The 20040-nt window shown below is 36.7% G+C and overlaps 1 protein-coding gene across 4 annotated transcripts in view; it reads left to right on the forward strand.

Moving 5' to 3' along the window:
* EIF2AK4 (eukaryotic translation initiation factor 2 alpha kinase 4) overlaps nucleotides 1-20040 on the forward strand; it is a 44401-nt gene that overhangs the window by 17335 nt on the left and 7026 nt on the right. For all 4 annotated transcript variants that reach the window (XR_014027366.1, XM_081334869.1, XM_081334870.1 and 1 more), the window contains exons 13-28: nucleotides 524-593; nucleotides 935-1018; nucleotides 2026-2148; nucleotides 3845-3949; nucleotides 4281-4338; nucleotides 5331-5410; nucleotides 6291-6392; nucleotides 7140-7190; nucleotides 8534-8770; nucleotides 9942-10017; nucleotides 10559-10680; nucleotides 11041-11090; nucleotides 12171-12339; nucleotides 13215-13331; nucleotides 18178-18243; nucleotides 19674-19844. Coding sequence is in view for 3 of the 4 variants with exons in the window: in XM_081334869.1 (XP_081190995.1) it covers nucleotides 524-593; nucleotides 935-1018; nucleotides 2026-2148; nucleotides 3845-3949; nucleotides 4281-4338; nucleotides 5331-5410; nucleotides 6291-6392; nucleotides 7140-7190; nucleotides 8534-8770; nucleotides 9942-10017; nucleotides 10559-10680; nucleotides 11041-11090; nucleotides 12171-12339; nucleotides 13215-13331; nucleotides 18178-18243; nucleotides 19674-19844 (1681 nt within the window). In the remaining variant the exon portion in view is untranslated. The remainder of the gene's footprint in view (nucleotides 1-523; nucleotides 594-934; nucleotides 1019-2025; nucleotides 2149-3844; nucleotides 3950-4280; nucleotides 4339-5330; nucleotides 5411-6290; nucleotides 6393-7139; nucleotides 7191-8533; nucleotides 8771-9941; nucleotides 10018-10558; nucleotides 10681-11040; nucleotides 11091-12170; nucleotides 12340-13214; nucleotides 13332-18177; nucleotides 18244-19673; nucleotides 19845-20040) is intronic.

Genomic DNA, 20040 nt, shown 5'->3' on the forward strand with positions numbered 1-20040 from the left:
TTCCAGAATTCCTCAGCCAGGCATGCTGGCTGAGGAATTCTGGGAGTTGAAGTCCACAAGTCATAAAAGGGCCAAGTCATAAAAGGGCCAAGTTTGAAGACACCTGCACTATACCATGCTGGCTCTCTGCTGTGTTAAGTTTGTGTTATGTAGAAGTTGTGCCACCTTCTGTTCACTAACAGATTCATTGAAACATGCATTTTGACTAGCAGTGTTTAAACAGTGTACAGTATCTGAAATGGAAGATAAACCATCTTTTAGGATTTTTGCCTGTCTAATATGATTATACATTGCATTTAATTAAATAGGTCGTATCTATTCTAGTATACAGTGTAATTAAAACAACAGAATTAATTAATTAATTAATTGAAGCTAGAATTAAGTATCACAGGAATAATTTTTAACCTAAAGGAATTATCATTAAGCATACCTCTGTGGATCATGTGAGGGAAACATTTTAAAACCACCTTCTGCACCTTCTGCAAAGATTTGGATATTTAAAAGCTCTTGTTTCTTGATTTAGGCCAGCAGCAGATTCTGAAAGTGACATCATTTTTGATCATGAAGAAGACAATAGTAGAAATCATATGATGGTAAATATTCTATTGAAAATACATCTTTAAACCTCCTCTTTCAAATCTGTGGATTATTAGTCTGAAAATCAAAAGCTATAGCATGTACTATATGATTCTGCTTGCATTTAAAAGGCACAATAACATTGCAATTTGCTTATTGAGAGAATATTTGTACCCAGCATCATGTTATGATGATGGATGGTAGACTACAAATAAAACAGGTTTATTTGGCATTTCAGCACATAAGAACGTTGTTTTCAAATGAAAGAAATGTTATCAGTAGATTTATGGACTGATTAAATATATGTAGTGAAGAATTAGGTTTGCTTATATTGTACTTCTGTATTTCTGTGATCTAGGATGAAGTTTACAAGGAAAAAGATAGTCATAGTGAAGAAAACAAAACATCAGTGATTCAGACGGTGCACCATCTTTATATTCAGGTTGGAAATTATCATTTGGTACATCTAGAATAAATGTATTCAGAATAAAATGAACATTTTATGTCTCTGAGATAGAAGTAATCTTATAGTCAGTATACAGAATCAGAAGCCATCTAAGAAATCAGTGAGAAGTGATTTTTTTCAGCCTTACAATTTTTAGAAGCAAACAATTTGTTTTCAGAGCTTGCTTAAAATAGCAAAATATCTCTGAGCTCAAGCTGAGTTTTTAATAACTACATGGATTCATGCGTGCTGTTTTCAATAAGGACATGAGATGTTGTACTGGGATGTGCTTTGATTAACCAATATGTACCTTATTGCTGTGGGATATTTAATTTTAGCTTAAAGCTTTGGGATTTCTTAATGGTCTCTGCTCCATGTCAGCTTCTTAAGGTCAGCCAGATACTGCCACCTGCTGTGGGAGAACATGTCTATGTGTTGCATCTGATGTGAGAAATATTCCACAAGGAGGTGCTAAAAATGTTTGCGGATCTTTAAAATAAACCACTTTGTATTAGATTTGCCTCATCCCATTGCATGAAACTTTCAAAATTGCTGTACCTGAGTTAATCAAATACTGTGTACCTTTGAAAAGTGTAATGGCTACCATGACTGGTCATACTGCCTTAGAATTTACCAAACATTATAAGTATGCAGAAGCATTATTATGAATCATACAAACTTCCTCTTAGCATAACAAGATGAAAATGCATTGATTTCTTTGAAGGACTGATTTTTCCAGTCAGGGAGCTAAGCAAAGATAATTCAGGTAAACAAACCTATAGTTTTCCTTCTTTGTCTCCTTTTGTTGTCTGCCCTCAAAAAAGGATTAAATTTAGCCAGTCAGAATACATTTCTTCAAATAAATTTCTTTTAAAAGAGAAGCCTCCAATATTTGAATGATTAATCACCCCAAATCTGAATTGTAGAATAGTAACAGTTATACATGTGATGACCTTCCCAGATATTTTCAGCTTTTTTTTCTCTCCTTAATCTTGCATGTAAAGATGGAATATTGTGAAAAGAGCACATTACGAGACACTATTGATCAAGGTTTATACCAAGATACAAATCGTCTTTGGAGACTTTTCCGGGAAATTTTGGATGGTTTAGCTTACATCCATGAAAAGGTCAGTGATTATTGTGTCAACCACATATCTTGTACTTTATTGGGTTTTAGTTAATTATTTACCAAAAAGTTATTCTGTCCTTGATAAAGGCAGGGGAGGTCTCAATTATTACATTGCTCTCCAGTTTTCATTTGTGCTTCCCACAGCTTTAAGCCTAAGTAAAACTCCTTATCTGTTTAAACAATCCAAAACAATATATGCTTGCTTTTGCCAACAAGATAACCATCTGACTAACCACCTGACTAACCATCCCCTTACTCAGAGATAGGTAACCTTTAAATCCTATTTTACAAATCCTAATAAATATACTATATTTAGAATATAGAATAACAGATTTGGAAGGAACTTTGTGTTCTGTACCAGCCTGCTACCGGCCCTGCAGAAAAGGCAGGGACAACCCCTTTACAAACGGCAAGAGGCTGGAATTAAGCCTGCCAAATTTATTAACATAAAACAGAGCAAAACAACACACCAACCTTGAAACAGGAGCTATGAAACAGGAACTAATCAAGCGGTTGCCTTCAGCAAACCAGCCCTCCCACGCATTCCCCTTTTATACAGTTCAGGGCGTGGCTTCTCTCTGCCTCCTTCCGAGGTGCCCCATTGCCTTCCTCTGTTTACTCCTGATTGCCTCCTGCGTTGGGCGTCCTTGAACAGGGCCAGCTGTGGGTCATCTTCATCCACGCTGTCAGGCTCACACAGCTGGGTCTCCGTCGTGACCAGGTGGGAGGGGCCTGGCTGAGGGCTCTCATCAGCAAGATCTTCAACCCCCTCAGCAAGCTCTTCAACACCCCCCTCCTCCTCTGAGTCGTCCGACCCAACTGCCGAACCCACAGGCTGACCCTGAATCACAACACTTTGGAGGTCTTCTAGTCCAACCCCCTGCTCAGGCAGGAAACCCTATACCATCTCAGACAAATGGTTGTCCAGTTTCTATTTAAAAACTTCCAATGTTGGAGCATTCACAACTTCTGGAGGAAAGTTGTTCCACTGGTTAATTGTTCTAACTGTCAGGAAAATTCTCCTTAGTTCTAGGTTGCTTCTCTCTTTGATTAGTTTGTATCCGTTGTTTCTTGTCCTGCCCTCAGGTGTTTGGGAGAATAGCTTGACTTTCTTTTTTGTGGCAACCTCTTGAGATATTGGAACACATTTATTAGTATATCCTGCTTTTGGAGTACAGATCCTACCAATGAGGCTCACAAGTAGCATTAACAATAATAAGAATATGTATAACATATGCTATAATATTCTGGGCAGTTTTCAAAAATTGTGGCTATATGTTATAAACCCACTAATAATACAGTGTTTTTTCTCTCTTGACAATTTACAGTAAAAGTTGCCAAGCTTGAGAAACACTGCACTAATATATAAGGCTTGGGTAAAATAAAAGTCAGTTAAAAAGACTAAAATATTTTCAGAATGAAAGACATGGAATGTTTTAATTAATAACTCAGCCACTCCCCACTTCAATCCTACACATGCGCATATACACAAACACAAACAAACGAAATGAAGATGGAAACCCTGGTAGACTTCTGACAATCGTCATCCAACATAGAAATATAAACAGACGTTTGCCCTGCTACTGTTAAAGGCTGAACTAACTCATACTGGAGGGTTCAATCTTGGTGTTCTATTTGAGGTGTGATTCATATACACACTGTTTCATATCAAACTTTATTTGATTTTATTAAAGGGAATGATTCACCGAGATCTGAAACCTGTCAACATTTTTTTAGATTCAGAAGATCATGTGAAAATTGGTGATTTTGGTTTGGCAACAGATCATCCAGCAAATACAGTAAGTGAATGCTGTAATATATAATTTGTGATATATTATTATTTATTGAACAAGACAATGTTTTAATTTTAGCTTATATGGCTAATAAATATTGAGGAGAAATGTTAATTCTTACACTGGGTAATCATATTGTGGTTTACATACTTGTCAACATCATCTTACTGTCTAGCTCAAGTTCCTGCTAATGAGTTCCATAACTGAACAGGGATTGAAGTCTAATGCATTGCCATTTGCATACATTTTTAAACAGCTCTGCTTTTTGCTTTTCAGCCATTAAAGATCTAAGAATGTGGACTATATAAAAACAGATATGGTGGGTTTTCTTTTTCAGGTAGACTCTAAACCTGGAGAAGAAATTTCCACCCAAAATGTTAAAAATGATCCATTGGGTAGGTATAAGGCAGCATGCTTTCCTGCTTTTTTAAACATATAACTTTGAAATGCAGATTTCCAAGACTGAAATGAATTAATATCTTTCAAATTACAAGATCAGGGATAGCATTTGTCCTTCAAATGCTCACCAAGCTTAGTTTTTAAGCAACTTTATGTCGGTCACTGGCAACTCCCAATAATGCCTTACCACTTCCTGTATGAATAGTTTTCATATTTGAACACAAAGAAATGTTCATATTTATGACATTCATTGTTCTAACAAGTGTTTCTAGCATTGTGTAGTGAACAACAGCAGCTCAGTTGAATTCACCAGCAGTTTAAACCTCACTTGCCTTTTCTTGTTAGCTTTTAGTCTGCTTCTGATCAAGGACTTTTCTCCAACTTTTCCCTAATCATTTTGTAATGAAAGCAGGAATTCTGGTCATAAAATAATGTACATAATATTGGTAAAAATATAGTGAATACCTGGAGTTTCAATAAATACTGAAAACTTGGATTTTAAAAGAACACATACATATTCACAGTTCTGATTATACAGAGAGAAGAGATTATACAGAGAGAAGCAACCTAGAACTAAGGAGAAATTTCCTGAGAGTTAGAACAATTAACCAGTGGAACAACCTGCCTCCAGAAGCGGTGAATGCTCCAACACTGGAAATTTTTAAGAAGAGACTGGACAACCATTTGTCTAAACTGGTATAGGGTTTCCTGCCTGAGCAGGGGGTTGGACTAGTAGACCTCCAAGGTCCCTTCCAACTCTATTATTATTGTTGTTGTTGTTATTATTATGAAGGAGATAGAAAAAGTCTGATTCAGTAAAATGTTTAGGCAAATATTACTTGGATTCATACTTGCAAACTGACTGTAGAATAATTGCATTTTCAAACTATACAAAACAGTGCAAAATGTGTGAGTTACTTTCTAAGCATTCAGAAGATATTAAATTAATTAATAAAGTTCAGTAATTAAATCTTTGTTTTTTTAATAGGAACCTTAACAGGAATGGTTGGCACTGCTCTTTATGTTAGTCCAGAAGTCCAAGGAAGTACTAAGTCTACATACAATCAGGTAAAAATGTCAGTAAGACTCACATTCTTATTAGGGAAATTGCCTCAATGACATCATGTGAAATTCACAGAGGAGTTTTTGGATCCACGTTTCCTGTTTAGATCCAAAAATTGCCATTTCCTTCTGTTACTGCACAGAGTTCTTGTAAATTGGGTTTGTTTTATTGAACATCCCTGCATTGTCTATATCAGGGGTGTCAAACCGCCGGCCCACGGGCCAGATGCGTCACGCCAAAACCATGCCCACACCATTACCAGCAATGGGAAAAAAGTCACGATACGTTGCAACACGTCACGTGATGTCACGAGTTTGACACCCATGGTCTATAGCAGTGTGTCTCAATCTTGGCAATTCTAAGAAGTCTGGACATCAACTCTTAAGAATTCTTGGCATTGAAATCCACATCTCTTAAAGTTGCTAAGGCTGAGAAAGACTAATTTATAGGCAAAAAAGGAGCATTATAAGAAATAATAACAATTATTCATAACATTATTCATAGGAAAAAGCTTTTAGAATGGCAATTGCTATCACATAGAAGCTTTGACAAAAAGAGAGGAGTGATTTTACATATTGACTGTTTACATTTGTAGGCACACTTTCCTCTTGCCTAGTGAGATATTTGGATACTATTTTTTGTTTACTTCAAACATTAGTATTGTATAAAAGTATAATGGCAGCAATTGTACAGTATCATTGTTATTTTGTCAACTGTCCTAGAATTCAGCTTGCAGTCAAGAAGTTCTTTGCACTTTCCTTCACAATATTTTTTTAAATGTGTCTATTGGAAGATAAGCAATCTGATTAAGTAAGATATCTGGACCATTTAGATTCTAAATTCTATTTCTTGCAAGTATATTGACTTCCAGTCTTCTTTTTCTAGAAAGTGGACCTCTTCAGCTTGGGTGTAATATTCTTTGAGATGTCCTATCATCCAATGACTACTGCATCGGAAAGAATCTTTGTTCTCAGTCAGTTAAGGCTTGTACGTATAGTTTTCAGTAATAATTTGTTCAGCAACAACTGATAAAGCAATTTTTTAAAAAAAAAAACATTCATGCCAATTGTTCTAGGTCATTTAAGACTAACTCAGTTGCTAACAATAAATAGCATCATTTATTATAAATATCTAGATCACATCTGCCTAAATAAGTACTGTATTTGGCTTAATACTTATACCCAGGACAGTCTGTACAAAATCTTTAGAGCATTTTGAATTTGTTATTTTGTAGGATATTTTTTAAAAAATCTGGCATGGTAATAATGTTGAATAGCAACATCTAAGTCATTTATGAAGACATTGAAGAGTACTAGGCCTAAGATGGAACCTTGTAGTACCTTGTAGAAGGTAACCTTCTGAAAGATGTGGCTGCTTTAGCACTCTGAAGAGAGATGCTTTGTCTCCACTAATGTACTTTGTGAAACACTTCTTTCTTTCAAACACTTTGCTTACTTCTAGCTTACATTAACAAAGTAATGGTTTAGAAAAAGATACAGGATCTGCACCAGACAATTGCTGGTGTTAAGTATGATATGGCAACAGTAGAAAGACAGGTGTGAGGAATTGGTTTAAATAGTTATCGGTCTGTATCTCATATTTTACCCAGTCTGGTACCCTCTAGATACAATGGATTTCAGCTTTCATAATGTGTAGCTAGTATGGTAAACATATTTTCACTACGAAACACATAACTTTTAAGATCATCTTTGTTTATTCTGTCTTATTTTTCAGCCATCTATTGAATTTCCAGAGGACTTCGATGAAGTGAAAAATGCAAAGCAGGTATTCATTTTTTTTTAAAAAAAGTAATTATTACATTGTGTGTTTAAAATTTAATTTATTTGTTTATCAAACTTAGAGACCACCCATCTCACTATCAGAGCAACACTGGATGATATCTTGTTTCCTCCATTGGGATTCATTAGGTCTGTTTCCTACTTAAATCTGAAAATAATAATAATGAGCAGTCCTTGGTGCTCTCTGATCTTGGTCATTTACTTTCAGAGGTTTCATTACTCAAACTAAGTAACATTATTAGTGATAGTCACTGATGATGTTACCTAGTTTGAGTGATAAAGCATTTGCAAGAAAACAACTAAGCTCAGAGAGCACCAAGGAATCCTCATTTCAACCCTGAGTTACAAATATTCTCCTTTATTCGTAATTAATCATAATATCTCTTTGCCCCATTAGGATTAAATAATACGTATCAAAGTAATCTAGTTCCTTGAAACAAAACTAATGTTTAGAAAGTAATATTGAAATAATATTTTTCAAAAATAACTTAAATATTATAGAGTTTACAGATGCTATTAGCATGGGTGAAAGATTATTAGCACGGCTGAAAGATTTTGCTGCAGCTGCCAAAAAAGCCAACACAGTTCTAGGCTGCATTAACAGAAGGATAGAATCAAGATCACATGAAGTGTTAATATCACTTTATAATGCCTTGGTAAGGCCACACTTGGAATACTGCATCCAGTTTTGGTCACCACGATGTAAAAAAAATATGTTGAGACTCGTAGAAAGAATGCAGAGAAGAGCAACAAAGATGATTGGGGGACTGGAAGCTAAAACATATAAGGAACAGTTGCTGGAATTGGGTATGTCTAGTTTAATGAAGAGAAGGATGAGGGGTGGCATGATAGCAGTGTTCCAATATCTCAGGGGCTGCCACAAAGAAGAGGGAGTCAAGCTATTCTCCAAAGCACCTGGAGGCAGGACAAGAAGCAACGGATGGAGACTAATCAAGGAGAGAAGCAACCTAGAACTAAGGATAAATTTCCTGACAGTTAGAACAATTAATCAGTGGGACAACCTGCCTCCAGAAGTTGTGAATGCTCCAACAGTGGAAGTTTTTAAGAAGAGATTGGACTACTATTTGTCTGAAATGGTATAGGGTTTCCTGCCTAAGCAGGGGGTTGGACTAGAAGACCTCCAAGGTTCCTTCCAACTCTATTATTGTTGTTGTTGTTATAATTATTATTATTCAATGTTTTTGTATTTTCTGATATTAGCTGTAAATGTGATATATTTACACACTTCCTGGTGTCTAACCAGGACGACATATCTAAATATAGAAGTTAGAAAACTCTTTAATGTCACGATGTATTTTGGCTTTCTAGAAACTGGTGATTGCTTGGCTCTTGAACCACGATCCTTCAAAACGACCAACTGCTATGGAGCTCTTAAAAAGTGAACATCTTCCACCTACTCAGTTGGAAGAGTCTGAACTTCATGAAGTCCTTCATCATACTTTAGCAAATGTGGATGGAAAAGCATACCGGACCATGATGGGCCACATATTCTCCCAGCGCATTTCTCCCGCAATAGATTATACCTATGACAGTGATATCCTCAAGGTGTGTTCTTAAGTCTGCATTTAAAAGAAGCAGCAACTTAGATATGATTGGAATCTTGTTTTTTTTTAATAGTAGGACAAGAAACAACAAACAGAAGAGAAAAAGGGAAAAAACTAACGGGGAAGAAAAGTGGAAAGTATTGGGAAATATTGCTTTGATTACTTCTAATGTTTCCAATGTAGAACTTTCATACACAAAGTATGAACATTGGCAGGGGAAGAAAGTGTTAGTGAATGTTTTGGTTGCTATTTTGTGGCTTCCCATTATGTCTTATAAGCTCTTTTCATTGGTAGTGGTATTTGCTTTTGAAGCCACAATAATTATTTTATTTTATTAATCAATTTATAGGGCTGCCCATCCCAAATTAATAGCTCTAACCATGTTAAAAGTATACTAAAGGAAAGAAACACACATAACAACAATAGCCAGAGTAAAAACAGACCCACCCATAACACTTAACATAGCCAATGCTCAACCCCAACTTATGCCTAGTGACAAACCAGGTCTTACAGAAGATTGACAGAGTTGTGGCTAATTTGATCTATTATTGCTTAATAATAATTTATTAAATTTGTATACTGCCCAACTCGCATACAGTAGATGGTGCTTCCTGAGTACTTTCAAGGCAGAATTTCTGAGATGTATTTAAACATTCTACTGCCCATTATTGTTGATAATAGCTTTAAACAATCAAGACATGGTGCATATTCATTGCAGAAACATGTATCACATTAAAAAAAACAAAAAATTAATAAAAAAAAATCCTAGGATCTATTTCCTGTTTACTAGGACAAACTCATTGCAACATGTTCAAATAAAACACAAGCATCAGACACTGTTTTCAAAGTCACCTGTATTAATTTGTGAGCTGAGATGGAATGTGGGAGTAAGTTGCAGAGATGAGAACCAGATTTCAAGCATAAAAACTCTCAAAGGCTAATGAAGTGAAAGTAACAGATAAACATTACTTAATGCTCCCTTTTTGGGAATATAAAACTAATTTGATAATTTGAAACTGCAAATATTTACTGAAAATATCTTTGCTAATTAATACAGTATGTTAAGCTGAATGAATATAGATTTGCTGCTTATGGTCTAGGTGCACTCTGTATTTTTGTAACTGAAGAGGAAAAAAATGCATTGCTTACATTCTGATCATTGTTAATTTTAGGGTAGTTTTTCGGTTTGGTCAACCAAGATTCAACAACATGTATGTGAGACAATTAGCCGGATTTTTAAAAGACATGGTATGTATGCTTTGTTGAATAATTTTGAATTAGATTGTGATATTTTGATAAGAGGCAGCATTATTATGCTGACAGCAGAAATAGATACTGTACTTCTGTATTCTCCATACCTTGTTCTTGAATTAATTTCAGACATATTCAGTATTACATTTACAGTATATGAGTTTTCAGCTATCAGATAATTAGATTTATTGAAATAATGAATGAACGAACACTGCACAGAAGTTCAATGTCCCTACTTTATATAAGAAGGCTTGTTTCAGGAAATGTATGGCACAAAGATTATTAAGTAAAAATCACCAAAAAGTTAAATAAATTGGTAGTGCCAAGGAATAAACTCAAGAAAATAGCAAAATCAGCAAGATCTCTGTCTCCCTCTCCCCCTTTCTCTCTCTCCATCTCTCTCTCTTTGTAATAAGTCCTAAAAACATCACTTTATTTGAAAGATGAAAATGTTAAACAATAGGTTTCTGAAACAGTTTCTTTAAACATTGTTTTCTATTTGTTCTGTGGAATTATAACAGTTTAAACTTTTGCACAGGAGCTGTCAAGATGAACACTCCCCTGCTGATGCCTAGGAATAGAAAACTCTATGAGCACAATGAAGCTTCATATTTGATGGACCACAGTGGAATGCTGGTGATGCTTCCTTATGATCTCAGAGTGAGTATGGTTATCATCTTCAAGGACCTTGGACCAGCCTTGCCTAGTCTGGTGGCCTCCAGATTTCATGGAATACAACTTTTGCAGTTCCCAGGCCGTATGGCCAAATCAACTACTGTGGATCAGAAACTGATTTAAAGAGCTTGCACAAGGTGATGCATTGGGAAGAAAGAAAATAAATATCAGTATAGTTCTGTGTTTGACAGGAAAATAAGTTTACATGCATAGTAGAACATCTTGATTTCTTTATATTACAAACTATATTTTTATTTAAAGATTGCTGCTCATAACTATGAAAATTATATTTTGCTTTATACTGCTTTATTTCAGTTTATCACCTGCTTTTATACCTCTTTTCAGATTCCATTTGCAAGATTTGTAGCTAGAAATAATATAACAAACTTGAAAAGGTAAGGGAAATCTCCCAGGTATATTTTTATTGTTCATAAAACTGGACAAAGATGGATTGTTTATGCATTGTACTTCTGTAAAATAAAGCTGGCTTAGAAGAGGGACCAAAATTTACTGAAAACCATATGTTTTGAATGGAGCTTCTTGGCATCTATAGTTAAAAGGGATCTCCAGTAATATATCCTTATTTAGAGCCTCGAAGCAACCATTCCCAACATAATGCACTTTAGGTATGTTGGAGCACAATCCCCATCATTCACTGTCATTGTGGGCCTTTCAGATACCAGTAGTTACTCATGCCTGGTTACCTCATGGCTTGACTACTACATTATGGTCTATTGGAGGCTGCCCTTAGGCATCACCCAGAAACTTTAACACTGCATGCAGTGATAGGTGCCTCAGTAAGACCATGTAAAACCTCTGCTTTGCAAGCTGCACTAGTTGCCTGTTAGCTTCAGAGCATAGTTCAAGATGCTGAACATTACCTATAATGTACATGGCATAGGACCTGATTACTTTAGTGACCACCTATCTCCCATAATATCTATCTGACTGATTTGATCTTACACGGTTGGTGTGCTCCAGGTTCCTTCAATTAAACTATGTCATCTGTTGGGATCCCAGAAACACACCTTCTCTGTAGCAGCACATGCCTTTTGGAATGAGGTTCTTCCAAGATCCAGGTGACCCCCTTTAGAAGGGGCATGAAAACCTCGCTCTTTGCCCAGGCTTTTTGTGAGGGAGAGTGAGAACCCTCCCTTCGTACTCATCCTTTCTCTCATTCTTACCTTTTATCTTCTTTTTAAATTGATGTTATTGTTAATATCCTTCTTGTAAAACCATCCAGAATTGTTGTGAGCTAAGCTGTAGCCATGTTTGATGGATAAATCATATCCCAAAATATACGGGAAATTATGGGAGCGTAGCTTAACAAGTTTAAACAATACGCTTTTGAAAATCATTGGAGTAGATAAAACCAGATAGATCGATTAATGTATATTATATACTACCACAGAATATATACACAGAATATATATATATATATATATATATCCAATTGAAAACATTTATCTCTTTAGATACTGCATTGAGAGAGTTTTCAGGCCTCGGAAATTAGATCGTTGTCATCCAAGAGAACTCTTAGAATGTGCATTTGATATAATCACACCTGCTGGAAATAGTTTTTTACCTATTGCAGAAACAATCTACACAATCTGTGAAATAATCCAGGAATTTCCTGTATTGCAAGTAGGTCTTTTTCTTCCATATGCTTTCCAAAGGCATAGGATCAAGGGTGGGAATATTATTTTTTTCACTTGCTGTGTGAGAATCCAGGATTTAACTCCTCCTACTTGCTAAGACTAGTAAACATGTGAGCAGGTTCCTTCTCGGTTCCTATTCTGAGTAGGTGCAAACAAATCATCATCATCATTATTACTATTATTAAATTTATTTGCCACCTATCTCACCATGGAGCTACTCTAGGTGGCTCACAAGTGTTAAAAAAATGAAGAAATAAAAAGCAAGTTTAAACAAAAGTAAAATAAACAATAAAACAAGGGGGAAAAACAAAGAAAACACATTGATATGACTAGTAAAAAAGATGAGCGAATGCTATAATTGTATAATAAAGGCTCCAATGTTGATATAATACAATATTATACTGTATTACTCCAAAAAGTAGTGATTTATTGGTGACTTATAATTATTGATATAGTAGATGTTTGACCTAATTATTCTTACAGTATCTGGCCATTACTAAGGATATTTTTCATTAATGAAATCCAGTGCAATTTGATTAAATCTTAATTCATTAATGAAATTCAGTTAAATTGAATTAAATCTAATACATTGATCAAATTCAATTCAGAAGCTTTGTGTTATCCCAGAATATTGTTAAGAAGGAAGCTTCTATTCCAGAAGAGCCTCTGTGGGTTCATGGGTCTTCAGACTCTTCATTTAGGAATTAAATTCATTGTCAAGTAAGATTCTCTTAGCCTCAGTAGTGATATAACACACACACGAGGTGGGATAGGAGAAGAAATACTGAATGCTGAAATTTTAAGTTTAGCTGTCATGAAAAACTAATGGAAATTCAACTGAAATTCATTTGTGTTTGTTAGGAAAGAAACTATAGTATCTACTTAAATCATACTGCCTTGCTGAAAGCAATCCTTCTGCATTGTGGGATCCCTGAAGATAAGCTCAATCAAGTTTACACAATCTTGTATGATGCTGTGGTAAGGCATTATGTTGTTTTTGAATTGCACTTTTATGTTATAGATTATAGGGTACCTCTGTCACTGAAGGAGGATGTTTAAAAAGGAGCAGAAAGAGTAGCCGTTCACTAGGCTCATAGAAAAAAAAATGTATGGCCATTAAAACACCCTTTAGAAGGACAGTGACCAAAAAAGTAAGCTATGACAAAAAAGAGCAAAGCTCTATTTCTTTTACAATGAACTGAACTAAAAGGCCTCTATTAACAATAAGAAATGAATAGTAACGAAACTGATACATACTGTCCCTCCAAATACACATACACTTTCTCTCACCTATATAGACAACTTTTTCTATTTCTTTTCCTCCCCATACATACACAGATTTAAAAAAAAAAACTAGCCGGTCATGACAGCATTAGCTTCTCTGTAAATAAAGGGAAAATGCTTGGAAAGTTACCTCAAGGTGCAGCTGCAGTATTTGTTTTGCCTTATCTACATCTTTCTTCCCCTTCATGGATTAGTGCCTTGTCGTGGCGAAGGGGCTTGCGTAATTCAATGAAGCTATGAGCTATGCCGTGCAGGGCCACCCAAGACGGAAAGGTCATAGCAGAGAGTTCTGACAAAACGTGATCCACTGGAGAAGGAAATGGCAAACCACTCCAGTATCTTTGCCATGAAAACCCTATGGACAGTACCAAAAGGCAAAACGATATGACGCTGGAAGATGAGCCCCTCAGGTCGGAAGGCGTCCAATATGCTACTGGGGAAGAGCAGAGGGCTAGTACTAGTAGCGCCAGAAAGAATGAAGCGACTGGGCCAAAGCCGAAAGGACGCTCAGCTGTGGATATGTCTGGTGGTGAAAGGAAAGTCCGATGCTGTAAAGATTTTTTCTCCATAGGAACCTGGAATGTAAGATCCATGAATCAAGGAAAACTGGACGTGGTCAAACAAGAGATGACAAGACTGAACATTGACATCTTAGGTATCAGCGAACTAAAATGGACAGGAATGGGTGAATTTAATTCAGATGACCATCAGGTATACTACTGTGGGCAAGAATCCTTAAGAAGAAATGGAGTAGCCTTCATAGTCAATAAAAGAGTAGGAAAAGCAATACTGGGATACAATCCTCAAAATGACAGAATGATCTCAGTTCGAATCCAAGGCAAACCATTCAATATCACAGTAGTCCAGGTCTATGCCCCAACCACCAGTGCTGAAGAGGATGAAATTGACCAGTTCTATGAAGCACTACAGCACCTTATAGAACTAACACCAAAAAAAGATGTTCTTATCATCATGGGGGATTGGAATGCTAAAGTAGGAAGCCAAAAGATAACTGGAATAACAGGCAAGTTTGGCCTTGGAGTGCAAAATGAAGCAGGGCACAGGCTGATAGAATTCTGTCAAGAGAATACGATGGTCATAGCAAACACTCTTTTCCAACAACCCAAGAGACGGCTCTACACATGGACATCACCAGATGGTCAACACAGAAATCAGATTGACTATATGCTCTGCAGCCAAAGATGGAGAAGCTCTATACAGTCAGTAAAAACAAGACCAGGAGCTGACTGTGGCTCAGACCATGAGCTTCTCCTTGCAAAGTTTAGGCTTAAACTGAAGAAAGTAGGGAAAAGCACTAGGCCACTCAGGTATGAATTAAATCATATCCCTGTTGAATATACAGTAGAGGTGACAAATAGATTTAAGGAATTAGATCTGATAGACAGAGTGCCTGAAGAACTATGGACAGAGGTTCGCGACATTGTACAACAGGTAGCAACCAAAACCATCCCAAAGAAAAAGAAATGCAAGAAAGCAAAATGGCTGTCTGAGGAAGCTTTGCAAATAGCTGAGGAAAGGAGGGAAGCGAAAGGCAAGGGAGAAAAAGAAAGATACACCCAATTGAATGCAGAATTCCAGAGAATAGCTAGAAGAGATAAGAATGCCTTCTTAAATGAACAGTGCAAAGAAATAGAAGAAAATAATAGAATAGGGAGGACCAGAGATCTTTTCAAGAAAATTGGAGAAATGAAGGGAACGTTTAATGCAAAAATGGGCATGATAAAGGACCAAAATGGCAGGGACCTAACAGAGGCAGAAGAGATTAAGAAGAGGTGGCAAAATTACACAGAAGAACTATACAAGAATGAGCTTAACGTCCCAGATAATCACAATGATGTGGTCACTGACCTCGAGCCAGACATCCTAGAATGTGAGGTGAAGTGGGCCTTAGAAAAGCTGAGCAACAACAAAGCTAGTGGAGGTGACAGTATTCCAGCTGAGCTATTCAAAATCTTAAAAGACAGTGCAGTAAAAGTGCTACACTCAATTTGCCAGCAAATTTGGAAAACTCAACAGTGGCCACAGGATTGGAAAAGATCAGTTTACATTCCAATTCCAAAGAAAGGCAGTGCCAAAGAATGTTCAAACTATCGCACCATTGCACTCATTTCTCATGCTAGTAAAGTCATGCTTAAAATCCTACAAGCTAGACTTCAGCAGTATGTGGATCGAGAACTACCAGAAGTGCAGGCAGGATTTCGAAGAGGCAGAGGAACTAGAGATCAAATTGCCAACATACGCTGGATCATGGAGAAAGCTAGGGAGTTCCAGAAAAACATCTACTTCTGCTTCATTGACTATGCTAAAGCCTTTGATTGTGTGGATCATAACAAACTGTGGCAAGTTCTTAAAGAGATGGGAGTACCAGACCATCTTATTTGTCTCTTGAGAAACCTATATGCGGATCAAGAAGCAACAGTGAGAACTGGACACGGAACCACTGATTGGTTCAAAATTGGGAAAGGAGTCCGGCAAGGCTGTATACTGTCGCCCTGCCTATTTAACTTATATGCAGAGCACATCATGAGAAAGGCAGGGCTAGATGAATCAAAAGTTGGAATTAAGATTGCCGGAAGAAATATCAACAACCTAAGATACGCAGATGATACCACTCTAATGGCAGAAAGTGAAGAAGAACTAAAGAGCCTCTTGTTGCGGGTGAAGAAGGAGAGTGCAAAACTTGGGTTGAAACTTAACATTAAGAAAACCAAGTTCATGGCATCTGGCCCTCTCAATTCTTGGCAAATAGATGGGGAAGAAATGGAGGTAGTGACAGATTTTATTTTCCTGGGCTCCAAGATCACTGCAGATGGGGACTGTAGCCAAGAAATTAAAAGACGCTTGCTCCTGGGGAGGAAAGCCATGGCAAATCTAGACAGCACACTAAAAAGCAGAGACATCACCCTGTCAACAAAAGTGCGTATAGTCAAGGCTATGGTCTTCCCAGTTGCAATGTATGGCAGTGAAAGTTGGACCATAAGAAAGGCTGAGCGCCAAAGAATTGAGGCCTTTGAACTGTGGTGCTGGAGAAGACTCCTGCGAGTCCCTTGGACTGCAAGGCGATCAAACCGGTCAGTCCTAGAGGAGATCAACCCTGACTGCTCTTTAGAAGGCCAGATCCTGAAGCTAAAACTCAAGTACTTTGGCCACCTAATGAGAAGGAAGGACTCACTGGAGAAGAGCCTAATGCTGGGAAAGATCGAGGGCAATAGAAGAAGGGGACGACAGAGAATGAGGTGGCTGGATGGAGTCACTGAAGCAGTAGGCGTGAGCTTAAATGGACTCCAGAAGATGGTAGAGGACAGGAAGGCCTGGAGGAATGTTGTCCATAGGGTCACGATGGGTCGGACACGACTTCGCAGCTAACAACAACAACACATCTTTCTTGCTCAGATTTTCAGCCTCACCAGTGCATAGACTCTTTGAAGAACAGCCTACTCAGTCTTATTCTTGGATGCAGTCCTGTCCTACAACTGGACTGAAAAATCTGGATACCCATTAGTTGACAGCAAAGAGAGACAGAAACTTCTAGCTCTTTATCATCATCTGTTGTTTGTTTGGAGTTTTGTAGCTCAGACCAAAGGAAGAGAATTTTAAAAAAAGCAAAATGAAAAGGTGGAAATAAATGAAGGGCAAACTTTGAAAAATCTGGTCTATGCATCCATTGTTTCATGGGGCATTCTAAGAAAAAGACTTCAAGTTGCATCAGAACAAGCATGTTGGATACTGAGTAAAATATTTCAATTGCAATTAGGCAATGAGGCAATCATTCTACTCGTCATGAGCCTATTAAAAAGCAATGGTGCTGCTAAACTTGGCAACGGCTGGAGATTGTGTTTTAAAAGAGTATAGATCCACTCCTTTTTCTTTACTACAGGAGAAATGGAAATATTGCATGTGACTTCTTTGTTCTGTAGCTTTCAAAATCTTTAAGAGTTAAAGAAAAAGGATGGAAGACATGTCAGTGCCACCATCTCATAAGGTGGATTTGGTGCCAGAAAGAATAATAGAGAAGGTTGAGGAAATAGGGGGAATAAAAGAAGGACCAGGAGTAGGGTGATACATCCAGAACTATGTTTGGCCCTATAGAGGGCATTGTTCTTGGTGATTCCTAGATCTTGACATATCCACTGCTAAGCAGATGCCAAACATAGGTGGCTTTCATTTGGACTTTGTTTCTTTCACTGTAATGAACGTTTGAACATACACTGATTCTCATAAAAATATACATATACATTTTTAAAGTGGCATGATAATTGACAAATAATATCAAGTGATGGTATTTATTTAGGCATTCCTCCAAAGTCAAGATAAAGTTGGGAGATCTTACATGAAATGAAATTTATGGTAATTAGTAACACTAACCATATTTACTTATAATTTCGCTAATGATTAGCCTGCAATTGCTGAAGAGATAGTTGTTAGAATGGAAACCACTTTTAACATTTGCAGGATAGTTTTTTAAATGAGGGATAAGGAAATGTCAATTAATCTATTACAATTATTTCTGTTATTTCAGACTGAAAAGCTAACTAAAAGAGAAGTAGAGGCCAAGTTCTGCAATCTTTCCCTTTCATCAAACAATGTAAGTAATTTGAAATTTAACTTGATTGTTTTATTTATACATTATTTATGTTCCATTCATCAGTCCTGTAAACTTTCTTTCATTAGTCTAATACATTACTAAAACTTATTCCCGTAACTTTGCACCGGGTAAAATGGTGCATAATAGGGTAACAATTTTTAAACCAAGGTATCTCGAATGGGCTGACTTATAGAGTGTGTCCAAAATCTGGGACCCATGTCTCCCACGGAATTCAAATTTGGTGAGTTTTGTGAAACATTTTATAATTATAAACATTAAAATCATCATAAAACAGTTTGACATAATACAAAAAGTCCTAAAACTTTTCCTATGCTGATGATTGTGTTATACAATTCAACATGGACTATTTTCAAGGCCCAGATACATCTCTGAAGTATCCCACTATTTCCAACGAAGGCAGTATATTAGAAATTCTATTTTTGTTGAAGGCATTGAGGAATCTGGCAAAGAATTACCTCTGAAAGAATGACATGGGTTATCTAGTTAACTACTAAACCCAACATTTTCATTTTTTTTATCTTTCATACAGTATCAAAAGGTTAACTTGGCCAAATATTCCTATTTGTCTGAAAACATAGTTCACCTTTTCTTTGTATTTTTCTCCATCGTCAGATGAGGCACAGCACTTCTGATGCCTCAGCTAAGATGGCTGAATGGGTGGAGTGCAGGTATAATTCATAGCTGTTTTGTGTGAACAAATAAATCAAGTAGTTCATTAGGCTAGTACAAGATTGTGTACACGCTTATTTTATAGATTTACCATCTCACCTCTCCTGCCAGTTATTTTACAAAAAGGGATGAAGAGGAAAGAAGAGTCTTTCCAATGGTTTGCTTTGAATTACAAGTAATCTCTGACTTGCAACCACAATTGAGCCCAAAATTTCTGTTGCTGAGACATTTATTAAGTGAATTGTGCCCTATTTTTTGACCATTCTTGCCACAGTTGTTAAGTGAATCACTGCAGTTGTAAAGTTAAGGACATGCTGGTAAAGTGAATCAGGCTTTCCCATTGAAAGAATGGCCAACAAATCATGGGTTATCTAGTTAACTGCTAAACCGCAATGCTTTTCAGAAGATTGCAAAGGGTGATCACATGACTCCGGGAGACTGCAATCGTCATAAATATAAGTCAGTTGCCAAGTGTCTGACTTTTGATCACATGACCATCGGGATTTTGCAACTGTCATAAGTGTAAAAATTGGTCATAAGTCACTTTTTTCAGGGCCATTGTAACTTTGAATGGTCACTAAATGAACTGTTGTAAGTTGAGGACTAGCTGTATATTTTACAGTTTTTTAAAGAAAAACTGAGGTCAAAGCAGTTAAATAATACAAAGGATAAGTTGGACATAAAAGTGGCTTTTGCACCTTTGGTTCAGAACTCCAGTTCATATTCATGTGTCTCTTCAGCTTGTTCGACTCTACAGATTTATCGAGCAAAAAGGGGAGCTGCAAGATATATCCCCGTTGTTGAATACTATGGTGAAGCAAAAGACAGGAGTTGCCTCGTTGGTGAAACTTGGCATGAAAGAACTGGAGGAAACATTGGGTCTGTTAAAAAAACTTGGCATAAAATTCCAGGTTTGTAAAACAAAGTCAATTGTATCATTAGAATTTCTTAAAGGCTTAAGTCAGTCAACTATGTAAAGAATATTCAAACATCATAGAGAAAGAGGGATCTGGGTGTAAAATTTTGCATGGTGTAAGTTTGGAATCTTGAAGGAGGCAGTATTATTTTACAAAAAATAAGCAGGTTCTAGATTTAACTACATTATTT

Source organism: Vipera berus (genome assembly GCF_964194415.1).
Source record: "Vipera berus genome assembly, chromosome: 1".
NCBI lineage: Eukaryota > Metazoa > Chordata > Lepidosauria > Squamata > Viperidae > Vipera > Vipera berus.